This window comes from Ascidiella aspersa, chromosome 1 (assembly GCF_963924565.1).
Source record: "Ascidiella aspersa chromosome 1, kaAscAspe10.2, whole genome shotgun sequence".
Taxonomy (NCBI): Eukaryota; Metazoa; Chordata; class Ascidiacea; order Phlebobranchia; family Ascidiidae; genus Ascidiella; species Ascidiella aspersa.
This window is the reverse complement of record NC_139447.1, coordinates 18,418,241-18,446,179: the sequence shown is the minus strand read 5'-3', so window position 1 is coordinate 18,446,179 and position 27,939 is coordinate 18,418,241. Positions and strand designations below refer to the sequence as shown.

The 27,939-nt window shown below is 35.0% G+C and overlaps 1 protein-coding gene across 1 annotated transcript; it reads left to right on the top strand.

The window, feature by feature from the left end:
- The first annotated feature begins 225 nt into the window (after nt 1-225).
- On the top strand, nt 226-27,939 carry LOC146168149 (ER lumen protein-retaining receptor 2). Its single transcript, XM_083391797.1, has 6 exons — nt 226-351; nt 1,903-2,003; nt 5,325-5,483; nt 15,269-15,383; nt 20,616-20,753; nt 27,785-27,939. The coding sequence occupies exons 1-6, from the start codon at nt 261-263 to the stop codon at nt 27,817-27,819; spliced, it is 639 nt and encodes a 212-aa protein (XP_083247923.1). The 5' UTR covers nt 226-260; the 3' UTR covers nt 27,820-27,939.

The window sequence follows — 27,939 nt, the reverse complement described above, 5'->3', positions numbered from 1 at the left end:
GATCGCAAAAGTTTCTTGTTATAACAATACATTCAGCTGTAAGTTGGAAATGGTCCTACTATTTAGGGAAGATCAGCCCAACAAGCAATATTACAGATTTCTTTATAACCAACTATGTTTATTTTGCTCTAAACTTTGTGAAACTCAACTCTTATTTTTAAAGACCACTCACTGGCTATCAAAGTCTGCTTTATTTGTAACTTGTGGTATTTTTGTTTTATTAGACTTCAAAGTACATTTTTTTATCTAACTTATATACCATGAATGTGTTTCGACTATCTGGGGATCTTTCACATTTGGTAGCAATAATATTACTTCTAATGAAAATATGGAAAACAAGATCATGTGCAGGTAAATTTTTTAATGTTAGTGATTTTACATATATATAACTTTGGTTAAATTTTTAAAGTCATTACCAAAATGTTTAAGCACAGGGTGGATATTGAATTAAAATTTCCACTTGCTAGTCAGGTCACCCAGATGAAAGTGCACTTTGTTCTTAAACTTGTAACAACGTATAGCCTGGGCAAAAGTAATTTGGGCACTTTTATCCGTACGGAGCACAAATAAAACTAACTTTATTGGTTATTTCTGTCCATTAGTACTACGTAGCTCGACCAAAACTCATTTGGGCACTTTTTTGTCCGTTCGTTGCATAAATAAAATTAGTTCGGGTACTTTTTTGTCACTACCTATAGCCTGGACAAAACTTATTTGGGCAATTTTTTGGTCGTATGTAGCACAAATAAAACTAATTTGGGCACTCTTATATCCATACTTAGCTCTGATAAGACTAATTTGGCACTCTTTTATCTGTATCTAGCCCAGTTGAAAATAATTACGGCACTTTTTCGAAACTTTGAAGTTAAGACGACAAGCTCATATCGAAACGTCTTAATCAAGATGTTGTGTATCTACTCGATCTTTTTGGCTTAGCCATTCATTATCAATCTATGTTACAATTTAACTAAAATCCAAGCTGTAGTTGAGAGAAAAATACCATATTAATTGCACACTAATCACATTTTATTAGAATATGCTAATAGAAAATTTTTGTGGCAACTAGCATTTCATAAAATATATAAACCCGAAAATGCACATTACCATCACAGTTAGAACATTTTTTTGGAAAATTTATTTTTACATTAACATCGGATGTAAAGGCCTGTTTACACTACAGCTGCTCTGAGCTGAGCAAAGCGTACTTAACATTTAAAATTATATTGTGCCGAGCGTTTCAAGTTTTGCTAAACTCAAGCCCTTCAGCTAGCTTAAAGTTACGCTTTTGAGCTGCAGCTAGCTTAAAGTTACGCTTTTGAGCGATTTCCACACTTTGCTAAACTGAAGCCCACTGCAGCTATAGAAAAACGGTACATTTGGAAAGATTTTTACACTCAGCTCGGCTCAGCGCAGCTGTAGTGAAAACAATTTCACGCCCAGCGCAGCCCAGTGCAGCTGTAGTGTAAACGGGACTTTAGCGTAGACAGCTGACAGTTATCAACTGTGCCTAATTTGACTTTTTAGCGACAAAAAGAAAGAAGCTTGATTTGGTGTTGTAAACTATGTATTGTCTTTAAGTATGTTTAAATTAACTTATTTTATTGCAGAAAAGGAATTAATATTTGAAGCAAAAATAAGCATTTTTGAGATAAAAATGTACCTAACAGGAACACTGCTTTAACTAATTACATTGGAGAATGTGGCCTACCCCCTGGATAGGCCACTGCCCTAGATTGAACTGTAAAATGTCAATGATTGTGTCCAAAGTGTCATAATTAATTTTGTTAACAGTTGTACCAAAACTTGTTTTTGTTAAGACACTTTCTAATAATTAAAATATATTTCATGAGTTAAAATTTATTATTTTATTGTTTAAATTCAGTATCATTTGTATTTTTACAGGAATTTCAGGAAAAAGCCAAGTAATGTTTGCATTGGTGTTTACTACAAGATATCTTGATTTGTTTACAAACTTCATATCACCTTATAACAGCGTCATGAAGGTAATAATGTCTTATCTCTTTCAAGTTTTATAGTCATCTACTTGTTACTCAAAGTATGTTAATTCAGCTAGATTGGTTTGTGCCCTTATGGCTGTCACCCTTGAAAGGTGTCACAAGAAGTTGCCAGGGCAGTGCTCTGCAACCTGTGTCCTATACTTTGTATGTAATTTATAATTTTTATTTGTGCCTAAAAGTTTTTAGAATTAACACAAAAAGCATCATTGCAAGCATTTTGATATTAAATAATCCAGTTTTAGGGTAACCTAAACATTACAAACATGGCGCAAGCAAAAAAATTTAACTTGTTATCGCTTTCATTATTTATCGAAAGTCATACTGGATTTTTTTGGCATTCAGTCATTCAACGTATGGCTCCTTACTACCACGCAAAAGTATTTTTTCTTGCCTCATTAATGGCAATGTAAACAATAATGCAGTTTGCCTAAAATAGTTATAGTTAGGATTTTATTTAATAAAGAATATTTGCAGTAGTCATAAAAGCCATCAAACTTTTAAAATTCGCCAAATCTCTTTATAATAAAGCAGACAAAATCATTTCGCTGATACACCAGGGTTGTTCCTAAGCAAAAATTTGCACTCGCCAGTCGGGCGAGCGGCTATCCATCACCACTCGCCCGGACAAAATAACACTCGCCAAATTTGTTGGCATGCCGTCTGCAAATTTCCGTCCTAGCGCGGCCATTTCTTGGCTTATCGTTATTCTGTCTTGTGGTTTTTACACATAAACTTTAGTTTTTATAAAAGTCTGGTCGTTTATTTCCATGCACAGATGAACAAATTAATGACCCATAAAGCAGTTGACGCCTAAAACAATGTTTTTTAGCGAACACTGATAATTTAGTTAGCCACGGCCTGCCTGTTTTCCATTTTTCTAAAAATCCTCGCGCTCTCTTTTTTTCGTATTCTGTTTTTTCTGTGCTTGGAAGGCATTTAGCGCAGGTTGTTTAACGCCACAAACGAAACGCCACATTTCGCCTAGCACTATAGTTACTGGTTTAACAGCAAATAATGTCAAAATAATTGTAAATTTACAACTAAACGATTTATTCGAAAAACATGCACCAGAGGTTATTGGCTGCGCGACGCCCTATAGTGGGTGTTTCAATTTTCTAAGGACGTCTGCAATGGTTTCCACTTATACCTTAACATAATTGCTATCTAAAATATTCACAAACAGTTGTTTTTTAAGCTTTGTCTTGGTTGACCGCTCTGAACTTTAAGAGATCGCAAAAACATACTTACGTAGACTAATTACTAATTCTCAGCTGCAGTTACACAGTGGGCGATATTTTCGGTCCCTCAAAACATAAAAAAACACTGCTTACAAATATTATTATAAGACATCTGCATTCAAACTTATTGTTAGCAAAAACTGCAGCAATTTCTCTTAATTTCCTCATAAAAACAATTAAATAAATACAAAAAAGTAGAATTATTATCCTGGGTACATCTTAAGTCCAATAAACTGTTCCAAAGGCGTCAACGACTGGGTTAAACATTTAAAAATTAACTATGTTTAGGTTAAACGATAAACCTTATAACTATTTGCCACTGCAGAAATGACGTCTTTGACTGTTTGCGGGTAAACGATTTTTTTTAAACGGGACAAAGATTCATTATTACGAGTTTGAACGTGACTTCGATTAACCTTAGTATTTGTGTAGTGTTGAATGTATTTGCGCCTTAGTGTTTGAGAAAATAACTGGCGCTAAATAATATTTCGCTTAGTAGTGGTGCTTAACACAAGTCGTCCTACACCAACTAATTAAATTTTTCGCCGAATTCACTCGCCAGTCGGGCGAGTTGGTGTCAATCAGCGCTCGCCGGGAACAATTTGCAGTCGCATTGGCGAGCGGGCGAGTGCTTAAGCCCAACCCTGTACACTATGTTTTGATATGCAGGTCAATGTATCAGAATTACTGTTTGTTTTCAATAGCGTATTGCGTTTAATGTTCTTAGAAAACGAAGTACCGTATTTTACGGACCATATGGCGCAATCCAAATATTTTTTTTCCTCATAAATTAATTGTGCGCCCTATAAGCTGGTGCGCCTAATGTATGGATCAAGTACGGCAGTGCTTTATTGCCTACACTCAAAACCAGTACCGATACTATTATTATATAAATAAACCATCGTCTTACACAATAAACTACGGTAATAGCAACTAGCAACTTGCGATCCCACGTTGCGTCTGATCAACAGGCGACCGCTGGGCGCTAAACAACCAACGTTGGGTTGCAAAAGGAGAAAAATAGGAGCGCGGAGAAAAAGTGGGAGGAGTAGGAGAAAAAGCGGAGCGGTTTACTACGCAGCTGGAGACTCTGCTGAAGACTCTGCTTTTTTTGTGGAGACCTCAGCGTGCTTTAGATTGCGGACACCCGGGCGATTTGGATAAATTGATTGTGCGCATTATGTATGAACAAAAAACTAATCACAGCAACTTATTGACAGTGCGCCTTATAACCGGGTGCGCCTTATGGTCGGTAAAATACGGTATATATGTGTTTACTAACTGGTATACCGCTTTTAACGTTCTTTGAAAGAGTAAGTGCCGTTTGCGATACGCTTTCATTCTGAAGGTTCTTAGCCAACAGAAAACTTAACTAGAAAATAAAAGTCAGATCCAAATACCTTGAGTAAATTAACATCATCTTAAAAAATACATGTCAATACACACTTGTAAGACTTCTTTATCTATCCAAGAGTGAAGCCCTGAATTGAACATAGGCTCAATGTTGTATTTCACCTTTTATAAGTGAGATTTGAATGGATTTCACACACATTTTAACTGATTATGATAAGTGCACAACAAACGTCTTTATTAAGATGATGTTTTACACCTATTTGACAAATGACATTTTTAAACTAGATTATAAATCCTTACATAGTGTACCTTAGTTTACCTAAGAAAAATTGTTGTTGGCAGACACAGAAGTAAATAAACTTGTTAAAAATGTTACATCACCAGGAGTAAGTTGCAGGAAGATTACATACAAATCTGTTTATATTGGCTACCAATACAACATAAATATGCAAATTAATAAGTGTTGACTATAATTATGTTTTTTTAGTGTGGCCATCCATGTTGACTACTTTGTTTTATTGTTTTTGATAGTAAGTCTGGCTATGTAATTTATTCAGTAAAAGTTCAAATGTTATCCACAGTTCATTTAACATCAAGAATTTAGAATTTTATTATTTAGTTTTATTTAAAACAATGACAATTAAGGTTTTTACATCTGAACTAGTTAATATTTAAGATAAATTTGCTAAATTTGTTTATTTACGCTTCTGTTTAGATTATTTATCTTGGCTGTGCTTTCGCAACAGTTTACTTGATTTATATAAAGTTTAAAGCAACTTATGATGGAAACCATGATACTTTCCGGGCTGAGTTTTTGATTATTCCTGTTGGAGGTCTTGCATTTCTAGTAAATCATGAGTTTACTCCATTGGAGGTAAGACCTTAAAAATAAAATATTTGTAATAAGATGTATTGGTTATTTAGCAGCACAACCACTAGAAATGGTTAAATATAATCAGGCGCGTAGCATGACCATTTCAAAGGGGGGTGTCTGAAAATGTTAACTTAGGGAATTCCCCTATTTTCCGTCTGACGGTAATGAATAATGACGTCATGAAAAACTAACCAGAAACAATTACCGTCCAGCAAAAGTGGAACACATGCGTCGTTGAACACAAGTCACTCATGCCAAGTGCCAGCTGGGAAATCCCTTAGTGTGCAATCGTTAATTTCAGACAAAAACTAAACGAAGACTGTGAAATATGTGTGAATAATTTTGGAATAATCATAATTCGACTATCAGCAGTGCAGTGTTCTTAGTTTCATATACAGGACTACGTTAAACTACAAGCACGCCTTTCGCCACCTGCAAAAATAAACGAAGATCATTTTTCCCGGGTGTTATTATGCCATGATTAGCGCAATATCTGCGCGAGCTGTGTGCCAAGTCAGCAAAAAAAAAAACAGTTGCGCCTAACTCAATGATTTTAGCAAGAAAAAAAGAAAGAAGGTTTGTCTTAACATTGTCAATTGTCGAATACACACTTGCTAATCCAAACTGAACAAATAACGAAAGAGAAAACCAAACAAAAGACGAAAAACAGCGTTTTGCGTTTTATTTTGGTTTTGCATTTAAGCTTAATACGCATGACCGTAATTACATTATAAACATTGCCGCTAAGGACAGTTTGTAAACCCTGACAAAAACTAACAAAAAACAATAATATTACTTACAAAAAGGGAGGGCCGACCCGCCCTGAAAATGCCAGTGATGATCAGCAACCCAAATAACCTCGGGGGTCTCGGAGTATGGTATGAACACCCCTAGCGGGTACAGGTGGTGCCCAAATAAATTTTACGTTTGGTGTATTTTAGACGCCTAAAACGGCGATTTGTAGGAGCTTACGGCTGTTTAAAATTGTCTATTCGATGCTAGAAAAACACAACACCTCGTTGACTCATTCACATCCGAATGTCACATGATTTCAATACTGCGCGAAAAACTATGGAAGTGTGGTGACAGAACAGCCTCTGTGACGTATTAATCACAAACTGTTGCACTTCGTTGTCAGCTAAATTAAAGATGCTTATCAACAAATCTGGTGATTTGTAGTTTGATTTCGCCGATTGTTTAAAGCGTGCAATGACTGCCTGCTACAACTATGACGCCCTAGCGCTCCTTTTCGAGGCGAAGAGCGCTTGACGGCCTAACGCTAATGAATGTCCACCTAGATATTAACTACTCCGTGGATGATATTATACAGGAGAAAACTCAAAAGAATAAATTAAAAAATCGAGAAGAATAAATTAATTTCGTTTAAAATGCACATTGTTGTAGCTTACAAGCCTGTTTTCTCTACGTCGTTGAGAAGTCTTCTCATTTTACCAAAAAAAATATATATTCGGTACCAGGCCTGCGTGAGATTACTTGAGTCGGTGACAGGCCAACTGTTACATGAAAAAACGATAACGAGCAGTGATAAGGTTGTGGCCGCGATAAGCACGGATGACTAATGTGTTTTAGATGCCAGGTGCATTTTTTTCCGACGTAACATTGCAGCAATCACGGAGATTTCAAAGGGGGCTGTCAAGACTCTCTGACACCCCCCATGCTACGCCCCTCAATATAATACCAATGACCAAGGTTTTCTAGACATAGGGGCCAAACGTGGGTGTGCAAGCGTTTTTAGACGCCCAGGATTTCTCGAAGGGTGTCAAAACACCCTAGAATTTGACGAAGTTTTCAATAAGTATGCAAAGTAATTCCTGTAGCACAGTTTTAGTTTTCCAAAAGTGATTAAAACTTTCCTGAATTACCATATAAGTATAGGAGACATTAGAATCCCAAAACTCTGTTTTTTTGCAAAATATTGTTACATTTTGCCCATTTCAATGGAAAATTTTTTAGCCTAAAGGTGCGAAAAAGTTAAATGTTTGGCTAAGTGATAACAGGTAACAGCTGTTATCTAAGAGCTCACATTTTTATCTGATTATAGAAAATAACGCCATGGAATTTTGAAAGTTTGGCGCCTATGTTTCTAGAATAGGGGGTTTCAATTCTTAATTACAAATTTAAATTCTTAGCCCGAAAAATTTATTACTATTTTTCTAATAGTTGGTTATTTGTTATATATGACATTCTCTATTAATCGTAAATCTGTTCTAACATATCTATAAAGCAAGGGCGTATCCATAAATTCAAAAAGGTCGGGTCCCAAATTCTTAACTTAGGAAATTTTTCAACTTACTTAGGGAATTTCCCGTTTTTCCATCTGATGTTAATGACGTCATAAAATAGTGACGATATGATGTCATAAATAATAAAAACTAATCAGAAACACTATTAACGTCCAGCAAAAGTGAAACTTTAGACGCAAAGCGACACATGGGTCGTCGACAATCCTGCCAGGTTCCAGCTGCAGAACCGCTTAGTGTGCAATGAATCGTTAACTTCAGCCGAAAAACTAAACCAAGACCTTGAAATATGTTTGATTGATTTTGGTATATCCATGTACGGGACTCCGCTAAATTACAAGACTGTCTCTCGCCACATACTTTTTAAACGAAGATCGTTTTTCCCTGGTGTTATTATGCCACGATTAGTGTAACATCTGCACTGAGCAATGTACCAAGCCAAGTCAAGTACAAGCAACGTCTTAAACCAACATCGGATATAAGTGCGGACAACGGACAGCGAGGAATATCAACACCGCCGAACTCAACGTTTTTATCAAAAAAAAAGGAGACCGTTTGATTTATTGCAGTTAATTGTTGAAAATACACACTTGCTGATCAGTCCACTCAAAGTAATAACGAAAGGCAAACAAGAAAAAAATATCTTGCTTTTACAGTCGACCAAACAAGAAAGGAAAAAGGGTGTTTTGCGTTTGATTTTATTTCACATTAGCTTTAGCCGCATGACTAAATAGATTGCCGCTTCGGTCGGTTAGTTAAACCTGGACAAAACTAATAAGGTCACTTACGAAAAAGGTGAGGGAGGTCTGAACCGTCTGACAAAACAAAGTAAAGCCTTCTTTCTTTTTTTATCATTAAAAACCTCAAGTTAGGCGCAATTAATGTCTAGGGATGTTTAAAGTAGAATCCCAAGGTATTCTAGAATAGTATGTTTTAAATCTAGAATAACGAATCCAGAATATTAAATCCTTATGTAATATGTTGAGGAATTTTAACTATCTTTATATAAATAAAAGAGAAGATTTGTGAGATGTGTGTGTGTGTGTGGCAACATGTGACTCCCTGTCGTGTGCTCGATTCTCCACGGGCTCGCGCGCGACATATCATAAACCTCTTAACGTAACCGCGCAAAACCTGTTTTTCAAGGGCAATTACCTGCGTTGACATAAAAATCAAATTAGGTATATTGCCCTAATAAAAATTAAATTTCAATGTTTTCAACTTTAAAGATATTTGACGTATTAGCCTTCGGGTATTTAGTCCTTCAAGCGGTTTTAATAGTAACCAATTTTCAGTTTCAAGCCGGATTTTACTTACGTTCGAACAACTATGGTACCGGTATTACGTAAAAAGCACATCACGTGGTATAATTCATGTTAACGATCGTGTGCAACAGGGGTCGGCAACCTATGGCCCGTGGGCCGGATTCGGCCCGTCAATAGAATTCATCCGGCCCGCGGCCTCTTTGGACAAACTAGACACGAGTCCATTTCAAATACTTTTGGATTATTCTAAATAAGTAAGTGCGTAAAATTTTTCTTTGTACATCCGGTAAGGATGCCTTTTCAACTGAGTTAGCACTTTTTCACCGTTGTGCCGTGGAAGACTGCCAAGTGCGTCGCGGACTAATGGAAAACGTATTCAAAAATGTTTGGAATATATTTTTACTTGTTTTTTATTTTTGGCAAAGTAATAGCAACTTGCACGAATTTAAAAAAAATGTTAGTTAGCAAAAAAAAATCGCGCTTGCTTCGCTCGCCATGTGGACACAAAAAGGTTAATAAACACTGAACTACATAAACTATTAAGGTTATCGCGTTTCCCCAAAGTAGTTTTATTACACTTTTCATTAGCAGTATCGATGGCGACGCGTGAACGCGAATTTTAAACCAACAAACGCCTTTTATTTCGCGCCAACACTTTACTGCCTCCTTAAATGTAATTAAACACGTTTTAAAGTGTCAAAAAAGATCCGAGGCCCCCCTGACTAAATGTTGTTCTAACATTTTAATAACACAATTCTTAGTTAGCATTCTGTGCGGCCCGCAGAGACCTTTTTGAGTTTGGTTTGGCCCGCGACTAGAAAAAGGTTGCCGACCCTTGGTGTGCAACATTCCAAGTCAAGACTTAAGTTTAACCAAATTTAGGCATAGTTCGCAAAATATTGCGTTTGTTGTGGCAGTTTGAACTGTAAGCAATTTATATTTTTCAACAATTTACGGGTGTGTCTGACGTTAGACGCAGCTTGGCGTGTAGTGCAAAGGTTTAGTAGTTTTCACTTTTTTTAAACTTACTTCAAGAGTAAACATCAGGAAACCTACACGGATATCGTACAACAAAACTTCCCAACAATATTGTGGCAGTGATTGATGCCAAAGCCTAAATTTAGGTGAAGATTTTTCGCAAAATATCGCGAACAGTAAGCAATTTATATTTTCAACGGGTTACGGGTTTGTCTGACATTGGTCGCAGCTTAATTTGGCGTTTAGTGCAAAGGTTTAGCAATTTTCACATATTTTTTTTTAATTTTAATTGCGCGGGAGAGCACGAGAGGCGTCGGAATAATCTTAATTTATTTTTCCCAGACATAAAAATGATTCTCTTTATTTGGAGAATTACGCTCGCTTGATACGCGATTTCGCTTGGTAGTTTGTGTGGCGGACTTAGTCAGGCGTAGCGCTGTGTAACCGCCTAATAGTCGAGGTAATTATCGCGCGTAGTACAGCCTTTTAAACGGGTTACTCATTTTTTTAAGTGATAACTTTAATTAGAAACAAATTTGGCCTTCACGTCTTTCCTGTTCATATTGACATAAATTTAACCTACTCCTTTAGTTGACAGAACACGCAACTTTGCTTTTTTACCAAAAAATAAGCCCATCTTTGGCAAGTCCTAACCTTTTAAGCATTAAAAAACAGCATGAAAAGTTCTTTTTGGCAAATAAAAGCATATCGCAGCCTCGCAAGTAATTGTAATACTTTTGTTTAAAAAAGTTTAAAGCTATTACGACGCGAGGTTTTTTATATAAAGCAAGCACTTTCCCATAACACAAAACATACAGTGCAAAACACAGATACCTTGAGCTAAAAGTATCTCAAAATTAGGAATAAAATAAAGTTGTAAAACAAAAGATTCGCGCGTATCGCAAAAAAATTCCAGTTACTGAGAACCATGGCCTGGTGTCTAACCTCTATGCAAAACTTAGATTCCTGTCAACTGCACTACCTTGTTTAGACAAACTAAGCCCAAATCCGCCGTAAAAGATTTAAATATGAGTTAAGTGAGCCTATTAGAGACATCGAGAACTAATCAAAATTAGTAGTTCAAAAACTTGTCAATCATAAAACCACGAACCAAATTTTACAGTTACTAAACTACCACCTGATCCGTCACGAATTAGTGCAGTTCTAAGCAAAGGTATACGGCAATTAGGGCATCCAAAGGATGAAAAAGTCTGACTTTTAGACTTCGAAGTCTTGGGACAATGTACTAATTTAACTTAACAAATCTGCTTAAGAAGATTAAATTTAGAAATACCTGCCAGCCGAGTTCAAACGCTAACGAGCACCCTAACCCAAATAATGTGCATTGATTTAGTAATAATATAAACACTTTCAGTCCGAATACATCAATGTGTGACATAACATAACCTGGACTAGAAATTATCTTACGCCCACCTGAGTTTGGGCTTTTTCCCAGCGTTTAAATAATTATTAAATTAACGCACATTATTTGAGTTAGGGAACTGGTTATCGTTTGGGTTCGGGTGGGTCAAGTATTATTAAATCTATCTCATAGTTTTTAGTGATTTAATATTTATAGCAGAACTTGCGACGCCCTGAGAATTTGCCGGCGCTCTATTTGGGTGTGAGCGCCTTCCCTAGTTAAGAACCACTTTATTCGCATGTATATCTCAAAGCAAACTAATTAGAACAATTTTTTGGTCCTACGTAGCTAAAACAAAACTAATTTAGGCACTTTTTTGGTTGTACGTAGCTCGAACAAAACTAATTTAGGCACTTTTTTGGTTGTACGTAGCTAAAATAAAACTAATTTGGGCACTTTTTTGTTCCGTACGTAGCTCGAATTTGGGCACTTTTTTGTCCGTACGTAGCTTAAATAAAACTGATTTGGGCACTTTTTTGTCTGTACGTAGCTCAAATAAAATAAATTTGGGCACTTTGTTGGCCGTGCGTAACTCGGATAAAACTAATTCGGGCACTTTTTTGGTCGTACGTAGCTAAAACAAAACTAATTTAAGCACTTTTTGGTCGTACGTAGCTCGAACAAAACTAATTTAGGCCCTTTTTTGGTTGTATGTAGCTCAAATAAAACTAATTGGGGCACTTTTTGTCCGTACGTAGCTCGGATAAAACTAATTTAGGCCCTTTTTTGGTTGTATGTAGCTCAAATAAAACTAATTTGGGCACTTTTTTGTCCGTACGTAGCTAAAATAAAATAAATATAGTCACTTTGTTGTCCGTGCGTAGCTTGGATAAAACTCATTCGGGCATGTTTTTGGTCGTACGTAGCTGAAACAATACTAATTTAGGCACTTTTTGGTCGTACGTAGCTAAAACAAAACTAATTTAGGCCCTTTTTAGGTCGTATGTAGCTCAAATAAAACTAATTGGGGCACTTTTCTGTCCGTACGTAGCTTAAATAAAACTGATTTGGGCACTTTTTGTTCCGTACGTAGCTCAAATAAAATAAATTTGGGCACTTTTTTGTCCGTACGTAGCTCGGATAAAACTAATTTGGGCACTTTTCTGTTCGTACGTAGCTTAAATAAAACTGATTTGGGCACTTTTTGTTTTGTACGTAGCTCGGATAAAACTAATTTGGGCACTTTTTCGAAACTTTCGTGAAGCAAAAATGGGGTACATAAGGTATTATATGTAATAATCTTTGCAAAATAGTGATAATGTGGACTTCAGGAGACAACTGGAGGTTGAATTGAAGTAAAAAAACAACTTTTAATATTTTTTTTTTGCTTGCGCACTTCCGTGAAAAAAAGTGCGCAAGTGCCCAAAATTTTGCGCAAAAAAAATGCGCTTAGCGGGAACACTGACTTGGAATAAACATCAGGAAACCTACTTGGATATCGTACAACAAACCGTGTTTAACCATGCAATACTTGGCAGAGTTCGCAAAATATTGCGTTTATTGCAGCAGTATAGCAGTAAGCATTTGTTTTTTTAATGAGGATTTTTCTCACGTTTGACGCAGTTTAGCCGGGATTACGTATTTGCTTAAATATCACGCTATCAAGCAGGTCTAAACAATTGCTGCTATAACCTAAAGTTTTACGTCTGAGAGTTATTCTCAATTGACAAATGTTACGGGGTTTTGTTACTTGATGTATGACAAGTTTACCCAAGTGATGTGTGATATAGTAGATTATTTAGTCGTACCATTTCAAAAACATTATGCAGCATTTCACTTTGTTTGCATGTTAAATACAAAGGGCGCGCGTGCGACTTATCACAAAACCTCTTGACGTATCTAAGGGTAAATCATTTCCAAACATTTATATGGCAGTGACTGTAAAAATCAAGGTACATTGCCTTGGTAAAAATAAAATTTTACTTGGCAAAATTTCTACTTTTATGTTTAATAGCTTTTTGCAGTTTGTTTAACCACTTAAACGAAGCCTAAGTTCGGAAAATATTGCATTTATTGCAGCGTTTTCCTTAACATTTTTTCATGAGGCATTAGGACACTTACACAGACAACGTACAGCAACCCTAACCGAGTATAAACTATGCAACATTTGGACTGGGTTTGCAAAATATCACGTATCGTACAACAAACCTTCCCAACAATATTGTGACAGTGCTTGAGGCCAAAGCCCAATGGCTTCTTACAATGTGTTCAACCACGCAATACTAGGCAGAGATTGCAAAATATTGCGTTTTTGCAGCAGTTTAACAGTAAGCATTTTATTTATGTTCAGTGGGGATTTTTCTTACGTTTACGCAGTTTAACACCGGGATTACGTATTTGCTAAAAATATCACGCTATCAAGCGGGTCTTAACAATTGCTGCTACAACCTAAAGTTTTATGTCTGAGAGTTATTCTCAATTGACAAATGTTCCGAAGTTTTATTACCAAAAGATGTGTGACATGCTTACCCAAGTGACGTGTGATATATAGTCGATTAGTCGTACCATTTCAAAACATCACGCTGTATTGTAGTTTGTTTGCATGACATTTATAGGGCAGTAGCCTGGGTAAAATTTCTACTTTTATGTTTAATAGCTTTTGCAGTTTGTTTAACCACGTACCTGGAGCCTTCGCAAAATATTGCCTTTATTGCAGTGTTTTCCGTAACATTTTTTTCATGCCGTATTAAGACACTTATACAGACAACGTGCAGCATCCCTAACCGAGTATAAACTATGCAACATTTGGACTGAGTTTGCAAAATATCGCGTTTATTGCGGCGGTTTGAACATTAAGCAAATTTACTTTTCAAACAGAATTTTCTTTCGTTGGATGCAGTATGGTAACCTACCGGGATTACGTATTTGCTTGAATTCGCGCAATTTGAACAATCGCTGCTACAATTTTTTTACGTTTGTTAGTGATTTTCGATCGACATATATAACAGGTTTTCATTACGTAAAATGTGCGAGGATGGTTATACAATGATGATAACATGTGATTAGTGACCTATTTCAGACACAAAACTGTTATAATGCAAATTCAGCATATTTTACGACTACCCAAAGTCCAATCGTGCGGTCATTCCAAAGATGTCACACACTCCCGTGATCCGATATTCTTCTTTGAACATCCCTACTAATGTCCCTTGCTGTTCACGCTAATATCTGATGTAGGTGTAACAACGGCATTTTTTTACCTTAGGCAGATTCTCTTAAGAGGTGGCTAACTGTGACTTTTAACGTGGACTTTTTTATGTAATGATTGTTACCGCAAAATTATTATCTATAAGCATATCCGTAGACCACGTGTTTAGTGTGTAATTGACACAATTTATTTTCCCTTAACTGCTTCTTGTATTTTAGCTGATTAAGCACACTGCTCGGCGCAGAGGTTGCACTAATTGTGGCATAATAACACCAGGGAAAAATGATCTTTGTTCAATATTGCAGGTGGCAAAAGATGTGCTTGTAATATAGCGTAGTCCCATACATGAAACTTAGGAAAATTCGCTGCTGATAGTCGAAACATGATTGTACCAAAATTAATCACATATATTTTACCGCCTTGGTTTAGTTTTTCGCCTTATTTAACGTTTGCATACTAAGCGGTTTCCAAGAATGTGTTCACTTTGCGTCGTAAAAGTTTGCTTTTGCTGTACGTTAATTGGTTGTGTCTAATTGTTTTTATGATGTCATTACAAAATCACTATTTTATGAAGTCATACCCGCCAGTAGTTTATGACGAAAATAGGGAGAATTCCCTAAGTTGAAAATTCGGAAATGTTTTAATGTATACATAACAACTCTTCCTAGTGTATTATTTTATAAATGTACTTACCAAGCTTCACTGTTTAGATTTTGTGGACATTTAGTATATACCTTGAAAGTGTTGCCATTCTACCACAACTATTTATGATCACCAAAACTGGAGAAGCAGAAACCATAACTACACACTACTTATTTGCTTTAGGTAAGTTGAGTTGTATATAAAACTGGATGAAATGCATGTTATGATAATAAATGTGTTCATTTTGTTTAAGGCTTGTCCGCAATCCCTAAGTAATAGCTCCTAATACTTACATCTTTGGTAAAATTAGGAAATACTCTAGATATTGATTTAAAAAGAAATGGGCTTCTCAGAATAATATTGTCAAATTCGCTAGCGAAGTCACTGTTCCAAATTATGAGGGAATTTACTAAATAGGGATGTAAAGGCCTAAATAGTAAAGGTTCAATTTTATCAAAAATCTATACATGAAATTAAAAAAAAATCCACTTATTTTGACAGAACATTTTTTTTGTGTTCTTTTTCCTTTTTTGTATTCTTTTAGTTTGGTGGCATATAGGTCCTCTGGAGACATATCGCACAACTGTTTGTAGGTTATTCCTTTTAATAACTGATTAGTTAGTGATTATGGAGTAATTTTATGAAAACTTAAAAAAAAATTACATTAAATGTATTACAAATATTTTTGTATATTATACATTAGGAATGTCCATTATAATTTTAATCATGTCCAATTTGGAACCCGGTTTTAAAGGATCCTGAAATGTACATCCCTAATTGTATTGTCTACTTGTATATACATCTGTATGCTATGTTTCAAACGCTTAAGATTTTTACGCTTTAAATGATTATTGGCATAACAAAGTCCATTGTTTTATAAAATTCATTTTTGTTTTTGGATAATCTGGCTGTTACTTAGTTGTTCAAAAACTGACCCGTTAGTAAAACGTAAGGTGCAATAAAACTAGATTTTTAGTTACATATTTTTGTCTTGTGCAGATTATAGCTGTAGCCTAACTTTAAGTCAACTAGCTATATTTAAAAAGACTTTTTTAAGAACAAAAGCTTTTTTTAATGTCACAATAAAGCTATGAATATGATGAGACTGGATGTTCTGATGAGTTTTCTAAAAGAATTAGCAAACTTGTAGAAACATCGTCTTTAATGGAACTTAAAATAGCAAAGCAGAAAAAGCCATCCTACACTATTGGGGAAACACTCAAGCCTTGTGTTCTGAAAAATGGCAGATGTAGTTGTACAGTGAAATAAATTGACATTTTAAATTCTGATATTTTGGGGGAAGTAATCAATAGTTCCAAATTGGGCACTGGTTATAACATTTGATTACCTAACTGGCAAATGTTACAAAGTTATCAGAGATAAATCCATTATACTGAAAATAAGTTTTTCTTGTACTTATTTGTTTAACCCAACATTCTGGCTACCTATGGATTCCTTTATTAGGGAAACACCACGCCCAAGCACAACGTAAAATAAAACAATACAAAAAAAAGGGAGTCGAACCGTTTGACTTTTCCGGTTCAGGTTCGGGTTCAAGGTTTTTTTTTCGGAATCTGGTTCAGTTCCGGTTTCGGTTTCGGGCAATTTAAAAGTTCTGGTTCAGCTCAGGTTCGACCGTCGTTATTTCAAAACCGGTTCATAAAGTTCCGGTTCGGATACAATATAAGTTGCGTTAAATCTAAAAATGTGGGTCAATAAATGTAGAGAATAATCTTTGAATTGTAAGTCATTTAATCTGAGTTGCGTGACATGTTAAAAAACAGCAATTCATTATTAAAATATCAGAAAAATAAAAAATTTCACGTTTTTTTTTAATTAATATTCATATTTTTTCATTAAATTTCGAACATGCCGTAATTTGACTCTGTAAAATACAAGTTGTGACGTCATGCTGGAGTGAACCGCTTTTGTTTACAGGTTCGGGTTCGATTAAGGTTCAGGTTCTATCAAATTAATCGGTTCAGTTCCGGTTCAGGTCCTTACAATCTTACAAAAAACGGTTCAGGTTCGGTTACGGCTCGAAAAAAATTGACCCAAAACCAGTTTATAAAGTTTCGGTTCGGTTCCGGTTCGACTCCCTGAAAAAAACCAAAAAAATGTTTTTGCAAATATATAATCAAATACGAAATAAAAACGCATACAGAAAAAGAGCAGCTGAAAACTATAAAGAGGGGATCAGACCAACAAGTATGGATGCTGAGTTTTGAGTGCTGGGAATGCTTAGTATTATTATTAATAGTATTAATACTGAAATATTTTGATGCTGAAGTATCATTAGATACATTCCTCAACCCCACAACAGTTTAGTTTGTATCTATAAGTTCCTTTGTAATATGTTTGCTAATACTTGCTACAAGAGTCTTATATACCTGCTAATTTTGCAAAGGCGTTTAGGGCCACTATGAAAGGCAACCAGACTTTAAATTACTATGTAAATGGCGCACAGAATGAAATATAGCTGCCTCGCTAATGGACATAAAATAATATTATTTAATGATAGAAAATCAAAATCTTTAGTAAACCATAGAATACTGCAAACCCCTTGTTTGTTTTTTAGTGGTAAATAAATCCAACAATCGGGTGGTTTCATGGCAAACTAATACAAAAGTTGATTTAAGAGAAAAACTGTTGGTTGTACTTAATTCGAATTTAGCCAAAGAAAAAATTGTTAAAGTACTCTGTATATTTTTGTGGTCTGAGCCCAAGGGTTGGGAGTGCATTTCTTTAGAGGTGTTTTGAAATTTTAAAATTGCTCTGTTTATGAAATATTTACTCCCCAAGCTGAGACTTTTTTATTGTTTATCGTTAAACTATTTATTTTTTTGTGGTTTAGATAGAGTCATATCTATTTTTTTTTTTTTTTTTGTAAATATGAAATATTTGGTCGCTGTAAGCAAAAAACAATAAATTTTACAAAAATATTGATTGTATAGACTAAATAAAGTTTTAATTTTAAGAAAATAAAATAAATTGTATTGTTTTGTTTTTGGCTGGAGGAAGGGGGGGAGGAAGAACAGTATATTTATTAAGCTTACTTTTTAAGGTAGGAAATAATAAAAAAATTAAATATATGTTTTCTTCGCATCTGTAAAGTCATAGGCCTTGGCCTATGTCTGTTTTTGTTTACAGAAGCAAGTCAAGGGAAACTACAACCAAATATATACTGTAAAATAAACAAACCAACGTGTAATATACAATATTACAAGAAAACCTGGTAAATAACCCTATTTGTAATAGCCAAATTATTGCACCACATACAAAAATAGAGCCCTTAAAAATACCCTCTGACATAATATAAAACAACCAAAACCCTGTCTAGTTTTATTTAATCTTGCAAAATAGTAATTATTTGGGCTTTAGGAGACGACTGAAGATTGAATTTTAGTGTAAAAAAAACAACCTTTTTTAATAACTTTTTTCGCTTGTGCACTTCCATGAAAAAAAGTGCGCTTAGTGTGAACACTGGTGTTGTCTATCTTTTTGTGATTTGCATATTTATTTTTTTTTTTAAAACATAAACCAGGCCTAAAAACCTTTTTGCACAGCCATTTTTTCTCTCAAGGTTCCTGATATTAACATGGTAGTTTTTGTGGGTTAACTAGGTTTTCTTTCCTTGCATTTGCCCCAAAATTAAAAAAAATACTCTTATTTTAAAAAAAACTTTTTCTTTGGAAGAACAAAGCTTTACTAAATTGCTTAACAAACCCAACCTTTGTATTAAAGTAGGGCCAGGGTTTTTTTTAAGGTTTGGTTTGGGTGACCGCTAAGTAGTTTTAAGAAACCGCAAGTGTTTCATTTAAATACCAAAAAGTTGCAAGTCCAAAATTTGGGAAACCGCTGCGGTCCCCCAAAACACCTTAAAAAAACACTGAGTAGGGCAATAAAATCTTTCTTCGGTTTAAAACAGGAATATGCGATCCTAGACATTTTTCTGTTGAAGTCATTAGATTTTCTCAGTTCTCGCATTTAGGTGTGCTCAGTGCTCTTTATTAGGTGTGCTAATTCACAAGTAAACAATATCCAATTGTAACACCTTAAAATCACTACAAACATGTCAATTTAATTCAGAATAGTTTATATTAATCACTAACAGTAGTTGCTTGATATTTGATCAGTCTTCTTTCATTCGGTTAAGTGAGATAAATTGGTGGATGTTTACCATTATGAAGTAAAACTGTTTTAGAGCTTTTGCTACAACTGATACGCAAAAGTTGTGAGTCCTGTTGTTTCCTACCGCCTTACAAATTAAATCTATGCAATACCGAATCTGAACAAGCAACGAAAACCTTGCTATGTAAAAGAGTCCAACCATCCTTATATTCAAAAGGACCTAATAAATCTGAGGGAGTAGTAGAAATAATTGTGCGATTTAGTTGAAAGCAGAGCTGGGGAGCCACCGTAAAATAGCATTAGCTCCGGCTCCAGCTCCGGAGCCATCGGGCAATTATTAAATGGCTCCGGCTCCAGCTCCGGAGTCGTAAAACTCAATCCTTTGGCTCCGGCTCCAGCTCCGGAGTAGTAAAACTCAAATCCTTTGGCTCCGGCTCCAGCTCCGGAGCCATCAAACACACACCAATGACTCCGGCTCCAGCTCCGGTGCCACCAGTCAATTATTCAATGGCAAGTTTTAAAAATTGCTTTTGGCTAACTAACGTTGGAGATGGAACAAAATATAATTTCTTAGCTTTAGCACCACAAACTGAAAAATGGCCCCAGCTCCACAAAAATAATAAAAAGGGCTCCGGCTCCACAAAAGTAATAAAAATGGCTCCGGCTCCGGCTCCAGCTCCACAAAAATAATAAAAATGGCTCCGGCTCCAGCTCCACAAAAATAATAACAATGGCTCCGGCTCCGGTTCTGGCTCCAGAGAAAATGCTTAGCTCCGGGCTCCAGCTCCGGCTCCCCAGCCCTGGTTGAAAGTACATTTTTACCTGTTTGGCTAAGCGCATATTTATCCCATTTATGCAAATTAGCTTTCTGCCAGTAAACGATTGATGATATAAAAAAAATTATTTTATTTTTTGGATTTGCTACATAAACTTATCCAGAAACAATATTAATATAAATAAAGTTTTATTATTATAATTAATAAAAATGTGTTTTTTAAAAGGAAATTAATCCCATAAATTTTTTTATGAAATTTAAAGTTTTTCACATAATAGGTTTGTTACTTCTAAAAGAAGTGATATATGACAATAATGTATTTTATTTTACCGTGGATGTTAGCAGCAAATGAATATTATAAAATTATTAAACTAAAATTGTTTATCTTTTATAACATAAATGTACAAAAGATTTGTAATGAGATTAATCAAGCTTTTTAACTTTATTTCTATACAAATTTGAATCAATAAACTTTTATAAAACTTTTGAGACATTGTTGTATTTTTTAGGTTTGTACAGAGGATTGTATCTAATGAATTGGATTTGGAGATTTTATTTTGAAGGATTTTTTGACCTAATTGCCATAGTTGCAGGATGTGTACAAACCATTTTGTACTGTGATTTCTTTTACCTATATATTACGAAAGGTAAGTTACAGTATGTTTCTGATATAGTGCAGTTATAATTCAGAATATACAAGTTATGCCAAAAGCATCCTATTTTCTGCTTAAAAACTTAATCTGAATGAAATTTTTAAGCAGAATTAATAAGACCGTTTTTGACAACTCCACTATTCTGAATTTAAGTTGTTTTAGATCTTTTTAAACTCTTTAGTTGTGTTAGTGATCTGGACATGGATAAAAGATCAACAATTGCCAGTGTTGGAACACTTAGGACGGGCATAATTCCTAATATAAACCATTAAAATAATAAGTTTATTAATTAATGCAGTTACTTTTTTTAAATAGTGAAGAACTGGTAAACCTTAATAATACCTATATAATACAAAAATTTTGTAAAACAATATCTAAACATCGTTTTTTGTTTGGTGGCGGTTTTAGGGGTTCGGACCCCCCCCCCTTTTTGTAAGTGACATGATCGTTTTTTGTTCGATTTTGTCAGGGTTTTACCCACCGTCCTAATCGGCAATGCTTTTAATGTAATTAGGTAGCGCGTCTAAGCTAATGCGAAGCCAAAATCAAACGCAAAACGCCGTTTTACGTTTCTTGTCTGGTCGACCGTAAACGCAGGATTTTTTTCTCTGTCTTTATTGGTTCGGGTTAGCTGATCAGCAAGTGTGTTTGACAATTAAAAACAATAAATCAAGCGGTTTTCGTTTTTTCTCGCTAAAAACGTTGAGTTAGGCGCAGCTAAAGTTCCTTGCTGTTCGCTGTATGCGCTAATATCCAATGTTGGTGTAAGTCTGCAAGACGTGCTTGTATTTTCGCTGACTTGGCACACAGCCCGGAGCAGATGTTGCGGTAATCGAATAACACCAGGGAAAACGATCTTCGTTTAGTATTGCCGGTGGGGTCATTCCATCCTTAATTTAAAGTTTTCAGAAATTTGTCCACCCATGTTTTCAGATTTTCTTTAAATTTTAGTTAATTGAAGATTTTAATAAAAAAATAAGATTGCAAAAAATTTGAGCGTTCTGTCATAAGCGGTTTCAAAGATATGACATTTTGAAATATTTTACCACTAGGTGAAAATGGGTATTTTTTGGTTCCGCTTGAGCGCTTTTAGCTCTTTTGGGGTTTAATTTTGCAGTAGAAGCCTGCAGTAAAATACTATTCCACCATTTATGAGGTTGCTAATTTCAAAAATGATAATAAAAACAATATCTGGTAAATTCTTCTACATGTAATTTACATTTAAAGTTTTCTGACTTCCGAAGACTTTTCCCAAGCTCTCTGCAATTTTTTTTCAATTTTTATGCTGGAAAAATAATCTTGAGACATCATAGTATTTGGAATTTTTAAAGTGATTCTCGGTTATTTGCAATTAGTAGTTGGTTATCAAGTTTCAAATTCATGCAAATTGTGGAACAAATTAAAATACAACAATAAAAAATGGTGACACTTTAAATCAATTGATACGCTACACTGTCACAACTTCGTGTACAACTATTGTACTGACATACAATATACATTGGCAAAAATATTTACATTTAACATTCTTTACAGGATTCTAGAAAAAATTAATAGATACAATTTTATTCAGAAGACAAAGTATGAAATTTAGAAGAGATTTTGTGCTGATGCTGATACAGTAATACATTGTTTTGGTTGAAGGTTATAAAACATGGATGAACGTACTTTGAAAGAGGGATGTTTTTGTCTAAACAATACATATAGTTCATCAATATTACACAGCAAAAGGCGTTTTTGCTCATGTATGTTCGGTCTTATGCTAACAAAATCCTTTCGGCCAGGCAGGATTCTAAAAAATGAATGGTTATCATCCAAATAAAAATCTTTAATCAGCTGTTTTGTTTCATCTGTTAGTTTATATTTAGCTCCAATGGGGTCTGGTTTTGCCAAAATTCCTTTCTCCAGTCTTAAATTAGCCGATTGCGAAACATAATAATTGGACACTCCAAAAAATTTTCGAGTTTTTTCAAAATGCCAGGAGTGCGGCTTTAATGTCAAAATGGAAAGTTTTTCGTCACGATTAGCAGTTACTACTTTTCGTTAAGCTCGTTCATTAAAATATCCAAATCATTTGCTTTAATTGCATTTTCCTCTTGTTGTTTTTTTGACTGTGAAGTTGATGCTTGTTCTTCATCTTCTGTTGGTATTGCAAGTGATAAATTTTCTTGGATGTTCGGACTACATTAGATACCGTGTTTTGAACATAAGATAGGCGTTGGCGTTTTTTGAGGGAATGTAGTTTAACTGGTGATTTTCCCAATAGCTTTAGTACTTCATTTGACCTTTTTAATGAATTAGATTGGTTAAAAGAGTCCTCTAAACTTTCTGTTGTACTTGAATCTGATGACTTACCCGAAGGATCTTTTTCAACCTGCATATTTTTGAACAACAAGCCCCAGCAATTTCGACACAATTTGTCTCCTGGTAAATTTCCTGTGATTTCAGGTAGAGTGCCATATCGAAACTGATGATTCGGCTACCTGAAGGCTTTTTTTTCTGATGTCTTCCTTACACATCAGTGCGCTTCATCTTTCTAGATAAAAAGTAGTCCCCTAACTGCTTTTTGTGGTGGTTGCAAATTTTGCTATCTCTTCCACAAATTTCTGTGCAAAGTCCAGCTCGCCATAAATAAATAATTCTTTCCTCATCGCTTATTGTATTGAAATTAGTCATGCCTTGTTTACTAATTCTTGAGTTGCTGTGACACTCTTTTACTGCCCCTTTTAAAATGTCTATAGTACACGGTTCCATTTTTTACAAATCTGTGTAGTTATAAAGCTCAAAAACAGATACTAGCAAGGCTAAATGTACACTTAGAGATTACACAAATTTACTAAATCCTGAAAAAGGCACTAAGAAATTAAATACACTATTGAGCTGTAGGCTAAAAACTACCCGGAGCTCTTAAGATCTTAACATTGGCTGACCATAGAAGTTATAACTCTGATCTAACTGACTGTACGGGCTGACCTATGGCAAGTGTTTATAACATTCAACACTGTGTGTTGCAAAACAATGTGTCAAGATAATGTCACAATGTAAATTGAAATCAAACAGTAAGCATTAAAGTACAGAAAACAATGAAAATCATGCTTTAAATGCTTCATGAAATTCAGCATGAGAACTCTCATTGCAATACTTCTAGAGGGGACTGCTTTAACTTTATCTACAAAATTACTAGGACCAAATCTTTAAAGTTTAAGTAAAATCAAAAGGTCATATTTTATGACCTAAAACAGAGAATATGACCTTAAACCTTCTTACATAAAGCTCATAACAATATTTTTTTGATTTTACAACAAAAAAGTATGACTTTTACTGCCTCTAGTTATCAGTTGTAACTTTTTAGTGTTTTAAATTTTTTATAACTAACACAAATTTAAAACATAAAAACCAATTACTAATTGCAAATAACCAAGAATCACTTTAAAAATTCCAAATACTATGATGTCTCAAGATTATTTTTCCAGCATAAAAATTGAAAAAAAATTGCAGAGAGCTTCGGAAAAGTCTTCGGAAGTCAGAAAACTTTAAATGTAAATTACATGTAGAAGAATTCATCACATATAGTTTTAATCATCATTTTTGAAATTAGCAACCCCATAAATGGTGGAATAGAATTTTACTTAAGGCTTCTACTGCAAAATTAAGCCACAACAGAGCAAAAAGCGCTCAAGCGGAACCAAAAAATACCCATTTCCACCTAGTGGTAAAATATTTTAAACTGTCATATCTTCGAAACCGCTTATCACAGAACGCTCAAATTTTTTGCATTCTTAGTTTTTAAAAGAGATCTTCAATTGTACTAAGTTTAAAGAAAATCTAAGAACATGGGTTCCGGGCCTTTAAATTAAGGATGGAAGAACCCGGTGGCAAAAGATATGCTTGTAATTTAGGGTAGTCCCGTACATGGATCTAACAAAATCAATCACACATATTAAACCGTGTTGGTTTATTTCTTGCCTAACGATTGCATACGAAGACGACGCACCTGTTTGCTTTGCGCCTAAAGTTTTGCTTTTTGCTGGACGTTAATGACCGGTTTCTGATTAGTTTTTTTATTTATTTATGACGTTACTACAATCACTATTTTATGACATCATTAACGTCAGACTTAAAAAGGGCAATTCCCTAAGTTGAAAATTCGTTATCCCACCTTTTTGAATTTCGGGATACGCCCCTGGTTAAATCGCTTACGACAAACTCTTGCGCGGAACGCCGGAACTACAACACGAAGTTGATCAAACGAATCGCACAGGGTAAAAAGTCCTACGCATTCAATATATCGGTTAACAATTGAAACGGTCTGTTTTCGCTAAGCATCTGATTTGTTCATTGACTACTTAAATTTTGCGTTGTGAAATGACATAACAAAAGCTCACTAAATTATTGGTTTAGAAAAAAACAACTAAAGTAGATACAAAAAACTACGCCCAACATGCCCACACTGTCCGTCAATATCACACTGTCCGTCAGTATGGTTTACTTATTGTTGGAAGGATCGCTCTTTTTACCTTTGTATGAGGCGTGTCCAATAGCTATTGATTTTAATTCCATAGTTATTAGTCATTGCTTCGTTGTGGGCGTAAGGATGTTAGATAAAAGTGTTAGTTAGTTTTAACACATAACTACATCCCTTTTGTCCATCCAGGCGTGTAAATAAACACGCTCAAAAAAATTTGGTAGGACGGAAATTTGCAGCCTGTATGCCAACATATTTGAGTATTATTTCGTCCAAGTGCTGATTGGTAGAGGGCGAGTGCAAATCTTAATTGAAGACCAATTCTATATTACTGGCTTTGTCCGTCCCTGTTCCAGACCAGTTTTAACTTGGCAAAAGCAATTTGATATTTTCGAAAATAACTTATATTATTCTTGTTTACAAGCTTGCTTAAGTTTGGAACACATTTGGTAATATATGAATCTACTGCGTATTGTCATGATAATATTGAAGTAGCGTTTTGGCATTGACTCGGCGAAGTAAGCCATTCCCGTTTTACTGCTCAAGACATTTATTACAATGATTTCAACACTCGTTAGAAAGGTAGAACATGTGGCTTACCGTTCGCCCTAAGAGAGATCGCATGCGATTTGGAATCTAAATTTTGGAAAGGTTATATTGTCTGTTTATTTTTTAATGATAATGCAAATGCGATGTCTCTTACCATTTTTGAAGACCCGAAATATAAAAAAGGATATCCGTCCCATGCTGGAAAGCAGGGGTCGGCAATCTACGGCCTGCTGGCCGGATCCGGCCCGCAAGTGAAAATCATCCGTCCCGCTACAGGTTTTACAAGCTTGACACAAGACTATGTCTCATATTTTAAACAATGTTACCCACAGTATACTAAAATGTCAAAAAATTTTGCGCTCCCCGAGAATCGTTTTTCTGTTTGAGTTTTTGATTAAGGCTAGCGATTTGCGAGAAACTCTCAGACCAAAGGCATGCCCATAAAGGCTTTTTTTAAGTGGAAGTTTCAAAGCATAGAACTCTAAAATAAAAGTTCATCCAACTTAATCTATGATTTTTTTTAGCGGATGTATTCTATATTCCGTCTTTTATGATAAACATCAACAAGAGTAAAATATATGCATATTTTATTTAATTTGCAACGTCTCCTTGTAATCCGGTGTTGTGACGTTTATTTTATTCCAAACCTTTAATTTGATTACTGCATTTAGTATATTATAGCACTAGATAAAATACCCGGCGTTGCCCAAGTTAAGTAGGGTATATACCGTAAGGCGTACAACTAAATAATCGACTATAGCGCACAACATTTGGCTAAGCATGTAATACATATTTAAACTAACGAAAACCCGTGACATTTGTCAATGGAAAATAACTCCCAAACGTAAAACTTTAGGTTGCAGCAGCAATTGCTTAGACTTGCTTGATAGCGTCATATTTAAGCAAATACGTAATCCCGGTGCTAAACTGCGTCAAACGTGAGAAAAATCCTCACTGAAAAAACAAATGCTTACTGTTAACTGCGGCAATAAAGCTTTTTTCGCGAACTCTGCAAGTATTGCGTGGGTAAACACATTGTAAGAAGCCATTAGGCTTTGGCCTCAATCACTATCGCTAACAAACGGCTTAAAAATAAAAATTCAATTCTTCGTAAATTTGCGAACTCTACCTAAATTTTACGCGGTAACAGACATCAATAAGTTCCTAAACATAATAGTCTTAGCTAGAAGCAATAAAATTTTACTTTACCAAGGAAATATACTTAGCTTTATTTTTTTATTTTCCGGCAGGTAATCGCGCTTGAAAAAAAGTTTTTCGCAGATACGTTAAACTTGGACTATTTTGTACTTACTGCGACAACAAACGCGATATTTTGCGAACTCTGCCTAAATTTGGCATTGTTAAACTTAAGTCTTTACTTGGAACGTTGCACACGTTTGTTAACATAGTTTATAACAGTGGTTCTCAACCGGTGGTCCAGAAAAACTTCTAAATATACCTATATTAAATTAACTAACTCTGGGGCTTGGGATACATGCTTAAACACAATCTTGGTAACATTGTACCAAATGTACCATGTTGCAAATCGCATTGAGTCTGACGTAACATTTCCATTGTGATGTAACACAAATATATTGTATAATGACTGTGCGAACATCTTGCCACACACACACACCTCACAAACTTTTTCTTTTATTATGTAGATCAGGGTGGTCTAACTTCTTTTCATCGCGGGCCAAAAACAAGGTTTATTTTATCTTGCGGGCCAATGTTTTTAAATTGCGATTCTTAGGCTTATTTCTGGCAAATTATACGTAGCCTATGGCATATATACTAACTTTATGGAATGTATACCTTTGTTCAGTTACGGTAGTTATGAAATAATTTCAAAAAGCAAAAAATTAAAAAAACAAAAATTAAAGTGATATTGCTAGATTGATGCAAAGCATCAGTTCGCGGGCCAAAAAAGCTGAACTCGCGGGCCAACTTTGGCCAGCGGGCCTGCAGTTGGACCACGCTGATGTAGATAATACCAACTGTTCTTGCTTTACAGTATTGAAGGGAAAGAAACTCAGTCTACCAGCATAAAGTGGATTCCAACCAGCAACATCCTTTCCATCTATTTAAAAAAAAATACAACAAATAAAATGGATTAGTGGTTTAATGTGTATACGAAGGGTTTCATGCGTTGCATGGATATTAAATTTC

Bases quoted from the DNA above. Each gene is read 5' to 3' on its own strand.
- LOC146168149 (XM_083391797.1), top strand. From the start codon at position 261: ATGAATGTGTTTCGACTATCTGGGGATCTTTCACATTTGGTAGCAATA. The intron at 2,004-5,324 runs GTAATAATGTCT...GCTTCTGTTTAG, and splicing joins CTTATAACAGCGTCATGAAG to ATTATTTATCTTGGCTGTGC. The intron at 15,384-20,615 runs GTAAGTTGAGTT...TGTATTTTTTAG, and splicing joins ACACTACTTATTTGCTTTAG to GTTTGTACAGAGGATTGTAT.